This window comes from Embiotoca jacksoni, unplaced genomic scaffold (assembly GCF_022577435.1).
Source record: "Embiotoca jacksoni isolate LCO1_2020_lvr unplaced genomic scaffold, fEmbJac1.0.p SCAF_3, whole genome shotgun sequence".
NCBI classification, from domain to species: domain Eukaryota; kingdom Metazoa; phylum Chordata; class Actinopteri; family Embiotocidae; genus Embiotoca; species Embiotoca jacksoni.
Window position 1 is genome coordinate 1,000,000 of NW_027185381.1, and position 18,107 is coordinate 1,018,106.

Consider the following 18,107-nt stretch of genomic DNA (forward strand, 5'->3'; position numbering starts at 1 on the left):
CTCAGATGAATTTATTTTTCAGGTTACTAACACTTATATCTGACCTGGGATCAGATTGGGACGCTGATTAAACTGATGTTTTGAGTTTTCGTAGCACACATCGAAGCGCACAGCGTTAATAATGGATCGATATTTTAGAATAATAGTCTCGACAGTAACCAGGAGGAGTTGCTGAAAAGTCTCTTCTGCTTCGTTAAACGGGGGGTTGGACCTCCATCACACTGAGAAAATCACATTAACGTTGTGCACGTACATTATATTTGAAGTTTGGATCCATATTGAAGAAAATGGGGAGCTTCAACTCTCTCGTAGTGTTTCACACGTGTGATTCTCAGATTTAGTTTCCAGCTGTCACATTCAGAAACATCCAAACATGAATCCAATACCGAGCAGTTCAAGCCAAGTCCAACACCCCAACATCCTGCCAGTGGAGTGAAGAAGTTTGTCATTATGAGTTTGGCTTATGGTTTTGCCAATTTATTATTCAGAGTGGTTTTAGCTTGGCTGCTGGTATCACCTCTATTAAATCTGTAGTCGCCGTGTAAAGCTGCCGTCCCTTCATGAGGATAAAAGTCTCATTTTTTTAAAGACCTTTAGAGGATCATTCAGACACATGAATAAATAACACCAGTGCGGTGATGCACATTTCAACTTCAGAATGCAATATTTATTCTAAAGAGATTTCACTTAGGCTGAAAATTTACAAAAGAACCTTCAGCTTTTGGTATCTGAATAAAGAGGCAACCTGACACGGCAGAAAATGGAGAGCAAAAAAACTAAACAGGACTCTGCTGTGTGGAAAAGCTCAAACATGTGTGTACATTTTATATATATATATATATATACAAGTTATATAAGTAATGATGGGATGGGGTTTCAGACCCAACAGGATATAGAAGAAAATAAGTGTGTCACAAGTGTCAACCATCAGTGATGTCATCATCCATCAGTGATGTCATCAACCATCAGTGATGTCATCGTTGGTTTGTGAACGTTATGAATCCTCCAGTTCAGATTCTATCCGTCACCATCTTGCTAGTTCGAAGCGGTTTGGAGCAGGAAGTGACCATATTTGGACAAGCTGGGGGAGGAGCCAGTGGCACAACAAACCTGTCAATCAAACAGACACGCCCCCAAAACCAGGTCTTCTTGAATCTTCTTTTCTAATGAATGAGGGATTATTTTCAGATGGACCTCCAGAAAACTAATAAGAAGGAGTGACTTTAGCTAACAACACCGAGATAACTGATGGACACATTTTATTCACTTTGGATTTGATGAGAGAAGTTGAATGGGAGTCTATGGAGCCGGAGGCTTTTTGGAGCCGACCTCTAGTGGCACTCGCTGGTATTGCAGCTGAACACACTTCTGGATCAGAACCATTTTACAGACCTGAAGCTACGAACTCTTTTATATTCAGTCTGTGGTTTGTTTATATTTCGAGTAAAAGTGAAGCCTTTTAAACCTTTTCTTTCTTCTTTTAAAATAGTGACACTAATAAGCTTTCTGTTTCCTGGTCATAACTATAAATATTGATTTTGTATCTGTAACCATCTGAATGTGCACCTGTCATTTTTTAAATGAAAATATCTGGTATACTACAGTATGCAATATTTCAGTTATCTTTATTGATGAATCGACAGAAAACAATTGTTAGTTGCTCCCCAAAAAGAAGCATGAAATACAAATGTAAAGAAGTCCAAGTACCTCACATAGAAGTGCACAAGCTAAGGAAATGTATTTAAAATGCACTCAAATTGAAATGTATTTTTTACTATTAGCTAAATGGATTACAGTTACCACATGAATCATGATTTTCTGTAAGCGCACTTTGAAACAGTTTAAATAAGAAGACTTATCGTAGCATTCAGTCTCCTTTTGTTTTGAAGTGGAATGACCTTCCAGTCGCTGCAGTGAGCTGCTGCTGTCTTACTTTGCTCCCTGTAGCTCTTTCACCTCAGCAGCTCTCCCTTCGCTGCTCATATAACATAATGGGACCTCTCGTCCATTCGTGTAGTCCCAAAGTTTACTGCCCAGTTCAGACCCACAAAGACCAACGACTGGTCTTAAGGTTTATTCTTTTTGTGTGGAATGCATGAACTAATCAATAACATGCACTGCTTTGTAGTTCGATGACGCAACATGGCTCATTGGTTGGGGCAGAGCAGCATCACTGTCAATTTGCATAAAACGTAAACCCAACATAAACTAAAAGCTCTTCTTGAACCATTTGTACTACAAGTATGAGTTTGGTCTCTTTGAAAGGAAACACTGAAGTTTTATCCCCAACAGTCAGAGTCACTGTCGGTGTTACTGGCACCGAGTTATACAAGTTTGAACACACTGAAGCGAAGGTTTTTTTTTTAATATTTTTGCCTGATTTTCTTTTCTTCAAAAAGGTGCCTGTAGATATCTGAATCTGTGAGGTGTTAGTTGGACAACACAACGGGACGACAGTATGAAGTCTGACCGAGTCCAGATTCAAAGTTGATGACAAAAATAATGTTTTCCACGTGCTTCTTTCTGAGGGTATGTCCAGGTGTTTCCAAAGATAATGGAGACATAACAGGTAGAATGGGGAAAAGTCATTTAGGTAGGTAGGTAGGTAGGTAGTTACTTTATTAATCCCCAAGGGGAAATTTTTGTTTATATAAAAATGAACGGATCAAACTATTTACAGTAACACATACGAGCACTATAAACTTTACAAAAGGTCCATCTGGCATTGGTTTAATGATAAAATTCTTAAAGGAGGAGCCGGAAGAACCGCCCCCGGAAGCCACAGAGCCCCGTGTTTAGAATCTCATGGGCTGTACAAAGTGTCAATCATTGTTGACATAGCTTGTGATTGGCTGAGAGGAGAGAGGCGGGCACTTTCGCTCCACACAAATTCCGGTTGGCTTCTGTAGGGTGGGGGCAGCAATTAGAAGTTCCTATTGGTTCAGTGAGGTGTCAATCAAATGGTGTCGGCCATGTTAGATCAGAGTGTGGAGTGTTTACCGGACAATCTGTGGAGATTTATGAACTCACAGTGTGGATGCCGTGTATTCTGGATATATTAATGATTTTTGGACTAAATACTTTGCTAGATTGGATTTACTGGACCTCTGCTGACTGAGCAGTGTGGGACTCTGAGGCTTTAGTGGTAAGTTTGATTAATTGTGTAATCGAAAGCTGTTTACTGAACCACGAGTACTCAGCTTTCTAACAGACACTAACTGTATGCACACAGCAAGGCCAGCAACACACAGAGCCCCGCCTCCTCATTTACACACACCAAACAATAGCTTCACTCATAAGCACCTCTGTCTCTTTGTCAGAAAAACTCCATTTCCAGGTTTTCCTCTCATTAAGGCTAATTTCAAATGCACCATTTGTTTCATTGACCCTTTATGGTTGAATGTGGGCGTGTTGAATTCAGGATGTGAGGTAGCACTATGTACGCACATTTCCAGGTGAATTGTGATTTATAAAGGTGTGTGTGTGCACGTTTTTTATAAATCCAATTTTTTTTGCATACGCCTTTTTGTGCTTTTGTGGCACGTAGACGTTTAGTATGAAACTTACGCAATGCTTTATGACCTTCTGAGATAATGTCATCGATGCAGACGAGGCAAGAAACGCAGTAACAGTAGACGTGTTTAGTGCAGAACAAAAATAAGTTTTTCAGGAGAACGTCAGACCGACTGAGGCATGGAGGTGGTAGTGTCATGGTTTGGTGTTGCTTCAGTTTTTGGTTCAACCATGAATTCTACATCGTATCAAAGATGCATTGAAGATAAGATACTGTTACATGCAAGAAATCCATCAAACATGCAACTGAAGGAATTTTGCATTAAAGTGGTCAAAAATGTCAGCGAGTCGACGTCAAAGATAATTATAGGAAACGTCTACAAGGAGTTATTACCGCCAGGGGAGACAGTAGCTTTTGATGCCAGAGGCTACTTAGTTTTTATATCCATTTGATGTTTTTATTAATCAATAATTCCATGTGGTTGTGTTTTTTATATCCCCTCTATTTGTAGGCCCTCTTGGTTGTCCAAATGTCAAAAAAGCGAACAATTTCCATGTATTTCTGGTTTTCATTGCTATACATTTGGATTCTCTCTGGGTTTTTTGACATTTTATGGACTAAATGAATACTCCTGCGTGTTTTATTATACCTATTAAAAATATTTATTGGAGGAGGGCCGAGTTAATATATGGAGTATATTAGAGCTGTAAGAGTCATGTTGTTATCTTTAATAAACCTGTAGAGATGATAATGGGAGTTAATGGATTACTCGACAGCAGCACCAAAGTGCCAAAGAATCAAAGGCAGACTGTGAATTCCTTTATGAAATATGTATCAATGACAGTGAAATAAAGACCAAAGGCAGGCTGTGTTTGTTTGGAGAACGGGGTGGAGGGCTGGTTCAATGTGTTGCATAATCGTGTCATATTGACACTCCTTTTTTTTTGTTTTTTAAAGACTTCACACCAGCTGTTGATGAAGGCACGGAACAGCTTTGATCAGGAAGAGTATGTGTGCTGAGGTTGACGTTACAGATGTAGACCTGAAGGCTGCCGGCTTCCTCGATTAATAAATTAATATTTCATGAAGGAGTTTTATTTCCTCGAGCATCTGTTATAGTCAATAGTCAAGATTTAAACTTTTATTGTAGCTTTGTCTTCAAAATTTAGATTTTACCACAGCAGACTTGAGATTATCAATAAAGGGTTTATTTTTTGATTTCAATATTAATAATTAAATTGCAGGTGTTAAATGTAGAGCAGCGTCAACAAACTCTAACAGATTCCATTACACAATGAAACCTTTATGAATAATTGCTTCCAATTGTTAGTCTGATGGAGACGCCAGGATTCCCACTAAAAGGCTGAATGATGATTTACTCCTTTACAGTCCGCATGAAGCTCACTGAAAACTCAGATTGACAAAAGTGCACAAACGCCATGAGTCAGCGTTTGTACGAGGCGCCGTGGGAAGAAAGTTCAAACGGCAGCGTTGACGCACCTGCGACTGAAGCTGCTTTTTGTCGTCACTAATTTATCAGGCAGCACAGGTGCTGAGACGGGAGAGTTCACAGCATGCTGGGAGCTCCGTCACAAAACATCTGAAAATACAGAAGCATTTCTAACATAATATATTGTGTTTATAAGAAGTGCCAAACAAAGGGAGGCTGTAGCTCAGTTGGTCGAGTGGGTTGCACACTAATCGGAAGGTTGATGGTTCAATCCCAGCTCCTCCTGTCCACATGCCTAAGTGTCCTTGAGCAAGACACTGAACCCTAAAATTGCTCCGATGGTGAACCATCGGTATGTTGTAAGTCGCTTTGGATAAAAGCGTCAGCTAAATGAAATGAAATGTAATAAAATCAAATGTAATAACAAACACAGAAATACATAAAATGTTGACTTCCAGTCTTCACCAGTGTTTTCTGTGAAGACTCTTGTAGCTGTAGTGATATATTTTCAGGACATGTTGGTGAATGGATGGTGTTAGATAAAACACAAAGGGGAATATGTATTTATGTCTTTGAGGAAATAATGATGGGAAGATGTTAAATTTGAAGCACTATGACTTTGTTTTATTACTTTTTGTTCATTCTCATTTTCACTGTCAATACTCATCCAACAGTAATCAATTTAAAACAATTTAGCTCTTCCAAATTCAGAATCAAGTTTGACAAACTAGCACAAAGCCTGTAAACTGTTTTAGGAGACCGATACCACGGCAACAGTGGTTCCTAGCTGTAATAAAAGTGTGTCGATACATCAAAAAGGGAACATGCTTAATCAATCACTGTCCTGAACTCTGCTTTCACTGTAAAAGTCCAGTGAACTAAATACTTCAGGCTTTTGTTTCTTTTCAGTGTGAATGTTGAAAGATTAAAGAAGTGGTCTTTTCCTCCTCAAGTCAGTGCTGGATTAAAATAATATCCGAGTGTCCGACTCATTTTCAGCTGCAGCTCATTGTAAAGCCTGATGGCCCCAAAGATTACAGTCTTAACCAAAATTAGAAACGTTTGCTGACGACCCAGTCGGTTCGAAACTGTCACAGCTCCAGGACACAAAAGCAGCTTCATAATATCAGCTGGTTAACATTTTAATTCCTGCAGGAAATAATTATAAAGAATATAAAAGCGCAACTAATGTTTGGAAGATTGTTTAACTGGGAAATATCAAGCTTTGGAAGTATTTTCCAGGTGGTACATTATCTCTACAAAACAGCTTTTGTCCAAGTCTCTGCTCTGTTATCTAGTTTACTTGTGTTTTCAATGAAGAACAGAAAGAAACACCACCGCGCCTGTTTGTGCTGGTTACAGACGCACCAGAGACCCGCTGATGTTGTCACATTCCATCTGCTGTCAAAAGAGATCGATAAACGGCAGAAATAACTTAATATCCTGTTATTTTGGGCCAACCTCTATTCACAGATCCTCACACACACACACACACACACACACACACACACACACACACACACACACACACACACACACACACACACACACACGCCCAAACACACACACACACACACACACACACACACACACACACACACACACACACACACACACACACACACACGCCCAAACACACACACACACACACACACACACACACACACACACACACACACACACACACACACACAGCACTCTAATCCTGCTCTGTTTCTTCAGGTACAAACATCTGCCGTCAGATTTAAACCGAGCTCATGATTTATTGAAGTCTGTCCCGCTGCTCCGACCCTAAACTGTAATTAGTTTTGGTCAACACTTCTCATCACGGTGCACTTTTTTTTGTGGTGGTGGGTGGTGGTGGGTGGTGGTGGTGGTGGAGGGGGGAGAGGGGGTGAATTCATTGTTCCTTTAAAACAGGAAAGCGGAGGAGAGTAGAGGTGGAAGGAGCCAATGAGAGAGCAGGGTTTGGAGGAGCTGTTAGTGGCACCGCGGCCAGGAGAGTTGTGCTTCGGGGGATGGAGGGGAAGGTGTGGTGGGAGTTGGGGATGGAGGGGGAGGGGGTGTTAGTAAGAGGAGGAAGAGGAGGGAGGAAGAACATCCATGCGTGGGAGAGAGCTGACAAAAAAAACAAATAAAGAAACCCTCCCTGCCAGGCTCCTCGCTGCCATTACGATGAGTGTTTATCCCACTTTTCTGAGAGCCAATTATCTTCTCCCGCATGAGTCATGGAGATCATTGAGACGGGCGGCGAGCGTCAGCAGAGCTCCGTCCCCGTGGACGCGCCTAGAAAGGACGCAGCTGATGTGTTTGCATGCTTTAGGCAGGTGAGTGCTCCGTTCGTCCTCTGCATGCGGCTCCATACTTCTTTATTTCCAGGCTGCGTCTCTCCTCCCTTTCGAATTAAAATGACTGCGTCCTCCTTCATGTTTCCTTCTTCCTGCCGCTGACGGTGTGGAGATGTCGGCGTGTGTCATCCAAACCGAGTAGCTCCTACCAGACGTACGGAGGTGAACCTGCTGTGTGAAATGATTCCGTTTGAAGATCCAACTTCTCAGAAGCTCCCCTCATTAAGGTGTCCTATAATTAGTCCGGCGTTCAGCCGTTTGTACGTGGCTGCAGTTTCACATCCAGAACTGTGTCACTGTGTCATGTGTGTTTTTACTTCGTCCCTGCTGGCTAATTTCAAACAGTGAAAACTTCATTTCACTTTTTCCAGAAGCTCTCGTGGCGTTCGGAGCGGCAGGTTAGCGAGCAGGTAAACCTCGGCCGGCCGTCTGAGCGCTCCAGCGATGAATCGCCTTCCGGCCCGCTTGGCTCTATTTCACTCTATTGTCTGCTGGCGGTGATTAACTGCCCGCGCTCGTGGCTCGGCCGATTCCTGCTTTGTGTTGAGAGAGCTGGGCCGGGCCTGCCAGGATTGGAGGGGTCAGCTGATCGGCTCTGAGGTGCGGCAGATTTATGACCTCCCAGAACAAAGCTGTGTCTGCTGAGGGACCATAAACCATAAATCAGGGAGAAGTGGGTCAGACTGGGTCAGTGCTCATCTGCTCGCTGCAGATCTGCTCTCTCTTTTCCTAAAGCGGCTCTTTTTCTTGCCCCGACTGTACGACACCGTGAGCGGCCTTCGCTCCCGGACCAGCGCACCTGTTAGATGAATTTCTTCATTACTGATCTTTTCTCTGCGGTTAAATTCAGTGATTTTCAGCTGTCAGTCACATCAGCTAATGAATTCCTGTTTTCTATTTTAAAAGCCCATTAGCTTCTCTAAGTGAATCACCCCTAATCCTTTTATTATCTCCAGCTACGGTAACACTGTTGGCCTTTAGTCTCTGCTCATCTTAATCATCCTAATTACATAATGTTTGTCTTTTTGAGAGGCTGATGAGAAAGAAATGGCAGATTGTGGTCCTGGCAGCGGCGGCGCTGATCGTACGCGAGGCGTTACGCTCTCCTCCGTCTGATTCCAGTCTGTTTGATTCTGATCTCCGCTCTGACTAGTTTTGTGATTTGTCTTCCTGAGGGCAGCTGAAGCCAATGTGAAAAATTGATTTTCTGCAGAGGGATTAGTAGAGGGGTTCTAGCTATAGGCATGCATTACATTACAATGATTCATCTGGCATCTGCACACCAAAGTAGGCTCGACAAATTCTTTATTAGCCGCCGTATGAAGCCGGTGTTTTACAGCAACGTTCTCCGCCGGCCGTCGTCCTCGCTGCGGAGGCGGCGGGCGACGAATATGGAAATAGCAATGAATAACTTGAAGCTGTTTTCGAAGTTCAGACAGCTCGAGTAGGGAGATAAATAATCTCTACCAGGAAGGACGGATCTTAATTTATTTGTGTCGGTATTGTTGCACAAAGAGGCGTCGCAGACTGCTGCTGGAAATCAAACAAATGCAAATGCCGACTGTGGAATGGAAACGACTGCGAAGCCTCAGAAGTCTGCGCGTGACGGCCGGAGCAGCGGGGATTTGTACTCCTGTTTACAACAACATTGATCATATTTTCCTCCATTTTGGTTCGAACAGGAGATAAGCAGCGTGCTGCGGTGATGTTTCCTTTGTGCTGCTAGTACCTGACAGGTTTACAGTGTGTTCGCTGTGTCATGTGCACGTGTACATAATGTCAGGAGAGAATCAGAAGAAATATCTAACACGGTTCCTTAAAGAAGTTAAAATCACACGTCTGAACGGACGTTTTCTCTTTACTACGGAGAGTGAAAAGGCTTCAAAAGGCAAAACTGACCTTTTCTGAGTTAAATGTTAATTTATACACGGAGAGTGTTTCGTCTGTTGTTTGTGACTTTTCACAGATTTAGTTTACTGCGAGTCACCGGGAGTCATGGCGCTGAGATTTTTGTTGCTATGGCGGCTTTTACTGTCAGCGTCGCTATAATGAGTCACACAAACACCATCAGTCTCCCGGCTCTGCTATTAGGCCTGTGATTGGTCCGTTAGCGCGGCCCGGTCTCATTGTGAACATCCGTCTGGACGCGGCTCGGCTCCGGACTGGAAATGGGTTGTTTTGCCCATTGAAATGATTCCCACTGCGGTTAAGTAGTATTATTATATGCTAATGTTGTTTTTATGACCATCTGAACGGTGAAGAGTAACTAAAAAAAAACAACTAATGGTATAACATACACACTTGGAAATTTAGGATTTTAATGTGTTTTGTGAACAGCACATTTGGCTCGTCCCATTTCAACACTTTATTCTGCTTTTAAAAGTAGTTTACATTCACTGTAAACTTTATATGATCTGAATTTAATCTCCCAAAATAATGAGGGGATTTCTTTTCCGCAAGACGACAGATATTTGTAAGTCATGTATAAGGATCATCAGCACAGCTTGGAAAACGTGATTAAAACCCACATTTACCTGATCATTTTGGATCATAGAGGCGTCCCAGAACTGCGCTCGGTACCTTCAGCAGTTCGAAGTGTTTCATTGTGCTCTGACTTGGCCGTCAGGCGTGCATCTGTTCTGTGGGTTTAACTCATAGACATCATCAGGCGTGATAATTTCTCCCCGGACAGCCTTGAACGAGCACTAATGTCATATGCAGCGAATTGATGGCCTTATGCTCGGTGGGAAATAAATCAATATGCCGAACAGGGTGAGATTTTAAAATTACAGCGTGAGACGGAGCTGCCAGAGGTCACCGGCTTTTGGGGATTTTTAGGGAGAAATCACAGCCGTGCATCTCTAAAAGGACATTTCTGATAAGTGGCTGATGAATTGAAGTTACTTTAATCACAATTTGACCTCAGCTAAAGGGAATCAGATGGACAGGTCAGATATGACGCTCAGCGCTGGGCTTTAATAATCCATACAGGAAGATACGACAAGAAAAATGGCCATCAGAGCCTCATTTCAGAGCATCGTCCAACAAACGTGGGTTTTATCGTAAAGTATTACGTCTGACATTCAAACATTAAGAGAAACAGAACGAAGCAGCGTATTCCAGTCTTTAACCTTTATGGTGCTGATTGATGCTTCGCTGCCATCGCATTTAAATGGAAAGAAACAGTCGGACATTTCAATTCTACCACAACATGAACAGGATCATTTCTCAGTGAAATAGTCAATTCAATGACTTGTGTTCCACTTTACAGACAGAAAAACACTCCGAATGACTATATTAACTTATTTTGTATTTTATGATTTACAATTTACTGAGAATTTGATTAAACAACAGCGTTTTGGTTTGATTAAACCTGCTGCATTACTGCAGAACTGCTGTGGCGTCAATTCATTTCGCCGTCCATATGACCAGATGAGCGCAGCGTCACCGTCCGCTCACCTTCATTAGTGCGGTGCCTCATTTATGAAATAGACCCGACGCCTAATGTTTCACATGTTCCCAGCTGAAATATACAGCCAAAGCTTCTGTGGTGACATTTGTACTGTATGATCACAGCAGAAACACAGTGTAGGCTGTGATTATTCCATGACGGCACTTAACCAGGTGAAGTCAAAGTTTCCTCCTCTGGCTCGGTGTGAGGGCCTGTTTGTGTCTGTTGGTCTCGCTATGTACGAGGGTGAACAAAAGACACCCGCCTGCTTTTCTGTTACAGCTGCTCACTTGTCAGACCTCAGAAATGAAATACTGATGTCCGTTATCAAAGAGAAAGTCATTGATTCGGTGGTACGACCTGCAGCACCGTAACGCCAGCTCTATAAGTCCCGATGTTTTTTAATGTTTCCTTGCTGAATGAGATGAACAAGGTTGTTTTTAATGACTTTAAAGTCATCACTGAAGATGCAGCGATCTCTCTCGGTGAAAAGGTTGGAGGCAGTCGGACTAGCTGGAGTAACCATGAGTCGTTACACTCCTCAAACCGGCCCGCCAAACGTTTTCAATTTGTCTTTATCGAGGACGTCTGTTCTCACATCGGGGAACTTTTAGGCGTGTACAGTTTAGTTCATGTGGCCTTGTAAGTGTAACCACGTGAGGAATAAAGCCATTGATTAGTCCATTGAAGATCTTGTGCTAACTCGTGGCTACATTAGCCACTAGCTCCCTCAGCCACTGTTTTCCTGCACTTTCACTCATAACTGATTGAAAGATCAACTGGGATAAGAAAAGAACATCATTTCAGTTCAGTTTGATCCCAAAAAGATTTGCTCTTTTGAATGAAGCATTTGTGAACGTCTGTGAAGACTCTCAGTCTTCAAAGTCATACTCAGTCTTAAAGATGCTGTAAAGTAGAAATGAAAATGAGTTTTAAGTTCATCACACCACTGAAGTATGGGTTGTTAACTACCCATCCAAATTTGAATGAAAAAAAAACACCGACAAGTTTGTTAAATTAGGCTTTGAAATTTTGAAATAGTGAGAAAATCATCAGTCTTCTCTGCTCTGAGACTGGGGGGAGGGGGGGGCGTGTCCTGAAGGAGCTGAAGCTCCGCCCACTCGCTGGAAGGTGTTCAGTGTTCAGTAGGACAGTCCTGTAGCTGCAGTTCTTTCCCCACTAAGCGGTCCGTCTGACATCCAACCTCTCAGTGACTTTATGCATGATGTCCCACTGGTCCTCTGTCTCTCTGGTGGACGGAGCAGCCTGCTTTATGAAAACAATAGAATCCGAATTTATTTGTCCAATGACTGAAACATACAGATGCATATAAATGAAGCTTGTCCCCCTGATCTGTAACACAGGAGTCAAACTGGACACCAGAGACAGAAGACAGTGAGTCTCCAACTACTTCTAACGACCTGCATTACAATAGTGGAGATAATAAGAGAGGAGGAGTTGATTTAGTTCTGTAACAACTGCAACATGAACAATGCTGCATTATATCACATGTCAATTCATTATATCACATGTCAATTCATTATATCACATCAATTCATTATATCACATCAATTCATTATTTCACATCAATTCATTATATCACATCAATTCATTATTTCACATCAATTCATTATATCACATCAATTAATTATATAAAATCAGTTCATTATATCACATCAATTCATTATATCACATGTCAATTCATTATATCACATGTCAATTCATTATATCACATGTCAATTCATTATATCACATGTCAATTCATTATATCACATCAATTCATTATATCACATCAATTCATTATTTCACATCAATTCATTATTTCACATCAATTCATTACATCACATCAATTCATTATATCACATCAATTCATTATATATAATCAGTTCATTATATCACATCAATTCATTATATCACATCAATTCATTATATATAATCAGTTCATTATATCACATCAATTCATTATATCACATCAATTCATTATTTCACATCAATTCATTATATCACATCAATTCATTATATCACATCAATTCATTATATAAAATCAGTTCATTATATCACATCAATTCATTATATCACATCAATTCATTATATCACATTAATTCATTATATCACATCAATTCATTATATCACATCAATTCATTATATAAAATCAGTTCATTATATCACATCAATTCATTATATCACATGTCAATTCATTATATCACATCAATTCATTATATCACATCAATTCATTATATAAAATCAGTTCATTATATCACATGTCAATTAATTATATCACATCAATTCATTATATCACATCAATTAATTATACCACATCAATTAATTATATCAAATCGATTCATTATATCACATCGATTCATTATATCACATCAATTCATTATATCAAATCAATTCATTATATCACATCAATTCATTATATCACATGTCAATTCATTATATAAAATCAATTCATTATGTCACATCAATTCATTATATCAGATCAATTCATTATATAAAATCAAGTCATTATATCAAATCAATTAATTATATCAAATCAATTAATTATATCAAATCATTTCATTATATCAAATCAATTCATTATATCAAATCAATTCATTACATCACATCAATTCATTATATCAAATCATTTCATTATATAAAATCAAGTCATTATATCAAATCAATTCATTACATCACATCAATTAATTATATCAAATCATTTCATTATATAAAATCAATTAATTATATCAAATCAATTCATTATATCAAATCATTTCATTATATAAAATCAATTCATTATATCACATCAATTCATTACATCACATGTTAATTCATTATATCACATCAATTCATTACATCACATGTTAATTCATTACATCACATGTTAATTCATTACATCACATGTCTATTCAAACTTTGAACCTGCTCAGGTCAAGCCAACAGTCTTTCTCTTTCACTGATGTCCCTCCACCTCCTCCTCCTCCACTTTCACCTCCTCCTCCACCTCCACCTGCAGCCTCCTCCACATGTAGTCGGGCTCGTTTATCCGGACCGGTACCGGTAAATGTAACCGAGAGGGTCGGTGATTGTAACGTTACACCGGAGTACAACAACAACAACCCTCATTAATGTGAGGACTAGATCTCCTCTGGTCCATGTTCACCATCACCCCGACATGTAAAATACAGAGTTACATATATTATAGTTCTTATCGGAGCTTTATTGAGACGCATAAAATAATCCACGGTTATCGGAGCATTTTCCTCTGAACTCTGCTACGAGCTCAATAGAAGCTAATTAGCACGTTAGCTCCCATTTCATGAAAATAAAGTTATTCTACACCGAATAAAATCACGTTAGAGGTTTGAACCGCGGATTAAATATAGCAGAGTTACTGTGGACAAGTTATCTAGTATAATTATAACAAGCACATAGAACTTAGGCTGAGTGGTGGACTGGCGGCGGCGGACACTCGGACACTCTGGGACACTCTGGGAAGTGCTGGGACACTCGGCCAGCGGGGGACACTCGGACACTCGGCCGGCGGGGGACACTCTGTCAGTGGGGGACACTCGGACACTCGGCCGGTGGGGGACACTCGGACACTCTGGGCCACTGGGCCGGCGGGGGACACTCTGCCAGAGGGGGACACTCGGACACTCTGCCAGCGGGGGACACTTGGACACTCTGGGACACTCTGGGACACTCAGCCGGCGGGGGACACTCTGTCAGTGGGGGACACTCGGACACTCGGCCGGTGGGGGACACTCGGACACTCTGGGCCACTGGGCCGGCGGGGGACACTCTGCCAGAGGGGGACACTCGGACACTCTGCCAGCGGGGGACACTCGGACACTCTGGGACACTCTGGGACACTCGGCCGGCGGGGGACACTCTGCCAGCGGGGGACACTCTGGGACACTCTGCCAGCGGGGGACACTCTGCCAAAGGGGGACACTCGGACACTCTGCCAGCGGGGGACACTCGGACACTCTGGGACACTCTGGGACACTCGGCCGGCGGGGGACACTCTGCCAGCGGGGGACACTCTGGGACACTCAGCCGGCGGGGGACACTCTGTCAGCGGGGGACACTCGGACACTCGGCCGGTGGGGGACACTCGGACACTCGGACACTCTGCCAGCGGGGGACACTTGGACACTCTGGGACACTCTGGGACACTCGGCCGGCGGGGGACACTCTGCCAGCGGGGGACACTCTGGGACACTCTGCCAGCAGCGGACGGTGCCGGTGCGACCGGGAGATGAACGGCCGGGAGGGTGAAGCTCGGTTCGGCTCGGCGCTGCAGGAGGAGCGGTGCGTCCGTGAAATCCGTCCGTCTCCGGTGGAAGTTGGTGAAACTATCCACCATGAAATGATCCCTGCAGATGCCTGTTGGTCTTCATCCTAAAGTCTCCTTTAGATCTTCATGAAATCAATCCACCTCTTTTTCCTTCATCAGTAGGACATTTAAATAGAGATGCAGCGCTGCTTTGGAGGTTCTTGCTTCCAGGAAAGATGGACGTGCAGGTGGAGGGAGACATCCTGTAGCAGCTAGCTGATGTACAATAACAATCTGACTACGTCAGGACGAGAACTGAAGTCCAGTGGGACGACCTCTTATGTAAATGAGCTGCAGGCTTGTTGTGACGGATATAGGTTGGTGTGACGTAGATAGGTTGTGACGTAGATATGTTGTTGTGACGTAGATATGTTGTTGTGAGGTAGATAGGTTGTTGTGACGTAGATAGGTTGTTGTGACGTAGATAAGTTGTGACGTAGATATGTTGTTGTGACGTAGATATGTTGTTGTGAGGTAGATAGGTTGTTGTGACGTAGATAGGTTGTTGTGACGTAGATAGGTTGTTGTGACGTAGATAGGTTGTTGTGACGTAGATAGGTTGTTGTGAGGTAGATAGGTTGTTGTGACGTAGATAGGTAGTTGTGACGTAGATAGGTAGTTGTGAGGTAGATAGGTTGTTGTGACGTAGATATGTAGTTGTGACGTAGATATGTTGTTGTGAGGTAGATAGGTTGTTGTGAGGTAGATAGGTTGTTGTGACGTAGATAGGTTGTTGTGACGTAGATAGGTTGTTGTGAGGTAGATAGGTTGTTGTGACGTAGATAGGTTGTTGTGACGTAGATAGGTTGTTGTGACGTAGATAGGTAGTTGTGACGTAGATAGGTAGTTGTGAGGTAGATATGTTGTTGTGAGGTAGATAGGTTGTTGTGACGTAGATAGGTTGTTGTGACGTAGATAGGTTGTTGTGACGTAGATAGGTTGTTGTGACGTAGATAGGTTGTTGTGAGGTAGATATGTTGTTGTGACGTAGATATGTAGTTGTGACGTAGATATGTTGTTGTGAGGTAGATAGGTTGTTGTGACGTAGATAGGTTGTTGTGACGTAGATAGGTTGTTGTGACGTAGATAGGTAGTTGTGACGTAGATAGGTAGTTGTGACATAGATAGGTTGTTGTGACGTAGATAGGTAGTTGTGACGTAGATAGATAGTTGTGACATAGATAGGTAGTTGTGATGTAGATAGGTTGTTGTGACGTAGATAGGTAGTTGTGACGTAGATAGATAGTTGTGACATAGATAGGTAGTTGTGATGTAGATAGGTAGTTGTGACGTAGATAGGTTGTTGTGACGTAGATAGGTTGTTGTGACGTAGATAGGTAGTTGTGATGTAGATAGGTAGTTGTGACGTAGATAGGTTGTTGTGACGTAGATAGGTTGTTGTGACGTAGATAGGTTGTTGTGACGTAGATAGGTAGTTGTGACGTAGATAGGTAGTTGTGACGTAGATAGGTTGTTGTGACGTAGATAGGTTGTTGTGAGGTAGATAGGTTGTTGTGACGTAGATAGGTTGTTGTGAGGTAGATAGGTTGTTGTGAGGTAGATAGGTTGTTGTGAGGTAGATAGGTTGTTGTGACGTAGATAGGTTGTTGTGAGGTAGATAGGTTGTTGTGAGGTAGATAGGTTGTTGTGACGTAGATAGGTTGTTGTGAGGTAGATAGGTTGTTGTGAGGTAGATAGGTTGTTGTGACGTAGATAGGTAGTTGTGACGTAGATAGGTTGTTGTGAGGTAGATAGGTTGTTGTGAGGTAGATAGGTTGTTGTGACGTAGATAGGTTGTTGTGAGGTAGATAGGTTGTTGTGAGGTAGATAGGTTGTTGTGACGTAGATAGGTTGTTGTGAGGTAGATAGGTTGTTGTGAGGTAGATAGGTTGTTGTGAGGTAGATAGGTTGTTGTGAGGTAGATAGGTTGTTGTGAGGTAGATATGTTGTTGTGACGTAGATAGGTAGTTGTGACGTAGATAGGTAGTTGTGATGTAGATAGGTTGTTGTGACGTAGATAGGTTGTTGTGAGGTAGATAGGTTGTTGTGAGGTAGATATGTTGTTGTGAGGTAGATATGTTGTTGTGACGTAGATAGATAGTTGTGACATAGATAGGTAGTTGTGATGTAGATAGGTTGTTGTGACGTAGATAGGTTGTTGTGAGGTAGATAGGTTGTTGTGAGGTAGATATGTTGTTGTGACGTAGATAGGTAGTTGTGACGTAGATAGATAGTTGTGACATAGATAGGTAGTTGTGATGTAGATAGGTAGTTGTGACGTAGATAGGTTGTTGTGAGGTAGATAGGTTGTTGTGAGGTAGATAGGTTGTTGTGACGTAGATAGGTTGTTGTGAGGTAGATAGGTTGTTGTGAGGTAGATAGGTTGTTGTGACGTAGATAGGTTGTTGTGAGGTAGATAGGTTGTTGTGAGGTAGATAGGTTGTTGTGACGTAGATAGGTTGTTGTGACGTAGATAGGTTGTTGTGAGGTAGATAGGTTGTTGTGAGGTAGATAGGTTGTTGTGACGTAGATAGGTTGTTGTGAGGTAGATAGGTTGTTGTGAGGTAGATAGGTTGTTGTGACGTAGATAGGTTGTTGTGAGGTAGATAGGTTGTTGTGAGGTAGATAGGTTGTTGTGACGTAGATAGGTAGTTGTGACGTAGATAGGTTGTTGTGAGGTAGATAGGTTGTTGTGAGGTAGATAGGTTGTTGTGACGTAGATAGGTTGTTGTGAGGTAGATAGGTTGTTGTGAGGTAGATAGGTTGTTGTGAGGTAGATAGGTTGTTGTGAGGTAGATAGGTTGTTGTGAGGTAGATATGTTGTTGTGACGTAGATAGGTAGTTGTGACGTAGATAGGTAGTTGTGATGTAGATAGGTTGTTGTGACGTAGATAGGTTGTTGTGAGGTAGATAGGTTGTTGTGAGGTAGATATGTTGTTGTGAGGTAGATATGTTGTTGTGACGTAGATAGGTAGTTGTGACATAGATAGGTAGTTGTGATGTAGATAGGTTGTTGTGAC

General features: G+C 42.0%; 2 protein-coding genes across 5 annotated transcripts in view; one reads left to right on the forward strand and one right to left on the reverse strand.

Moving 5' to 3' along the window:
• Positions 1 to 18,107, forward strand: part of mgat4c (mgat4 family member C) — a 117,065-nt gene that overhangs the window by 4,629 nt on the left and 94,329 nt on the right. The gene's annotated exons all lie outside the window — the stretch shown is intronic.
• Positions 14,304 to 15,117, reverse strand: LOC138205891 (DBF4-type zinc finger-containing protein 2 homolog). Its single transcript, XM_069162245.1, has 2 exons — positions 14,872 to 15,117; positions 14,304 to 14,822 (listed from the first exon to the last, which is right to left on the reverse strand). The coding sequence occupies exons 1-2, from the start codon at positions 15,115 to 15,117 to the stop codon at positions 14,304 to 14,306; spliced, it is 765 nt and encodes a 254-aa protein (XP_069018346.1).

Bases quoted from the DNA above. Each gene is read 5' to 3' on its own strand.
- LOC138205891 (XM_069162245.1), bottom strand. From the start codon at position 15,117: ATGGTGGATAGTTTCACCAACTTCCACCGGAGACGGACGGATTTCACG. The intron at 14,823-14,871 runs GTCCGAGTGTCC...CCCCGCTGACAG, and splicing joins CGCTGGCAGAGTGTCCGAGT to AGTGTCCCCCGCCGGCTGAG.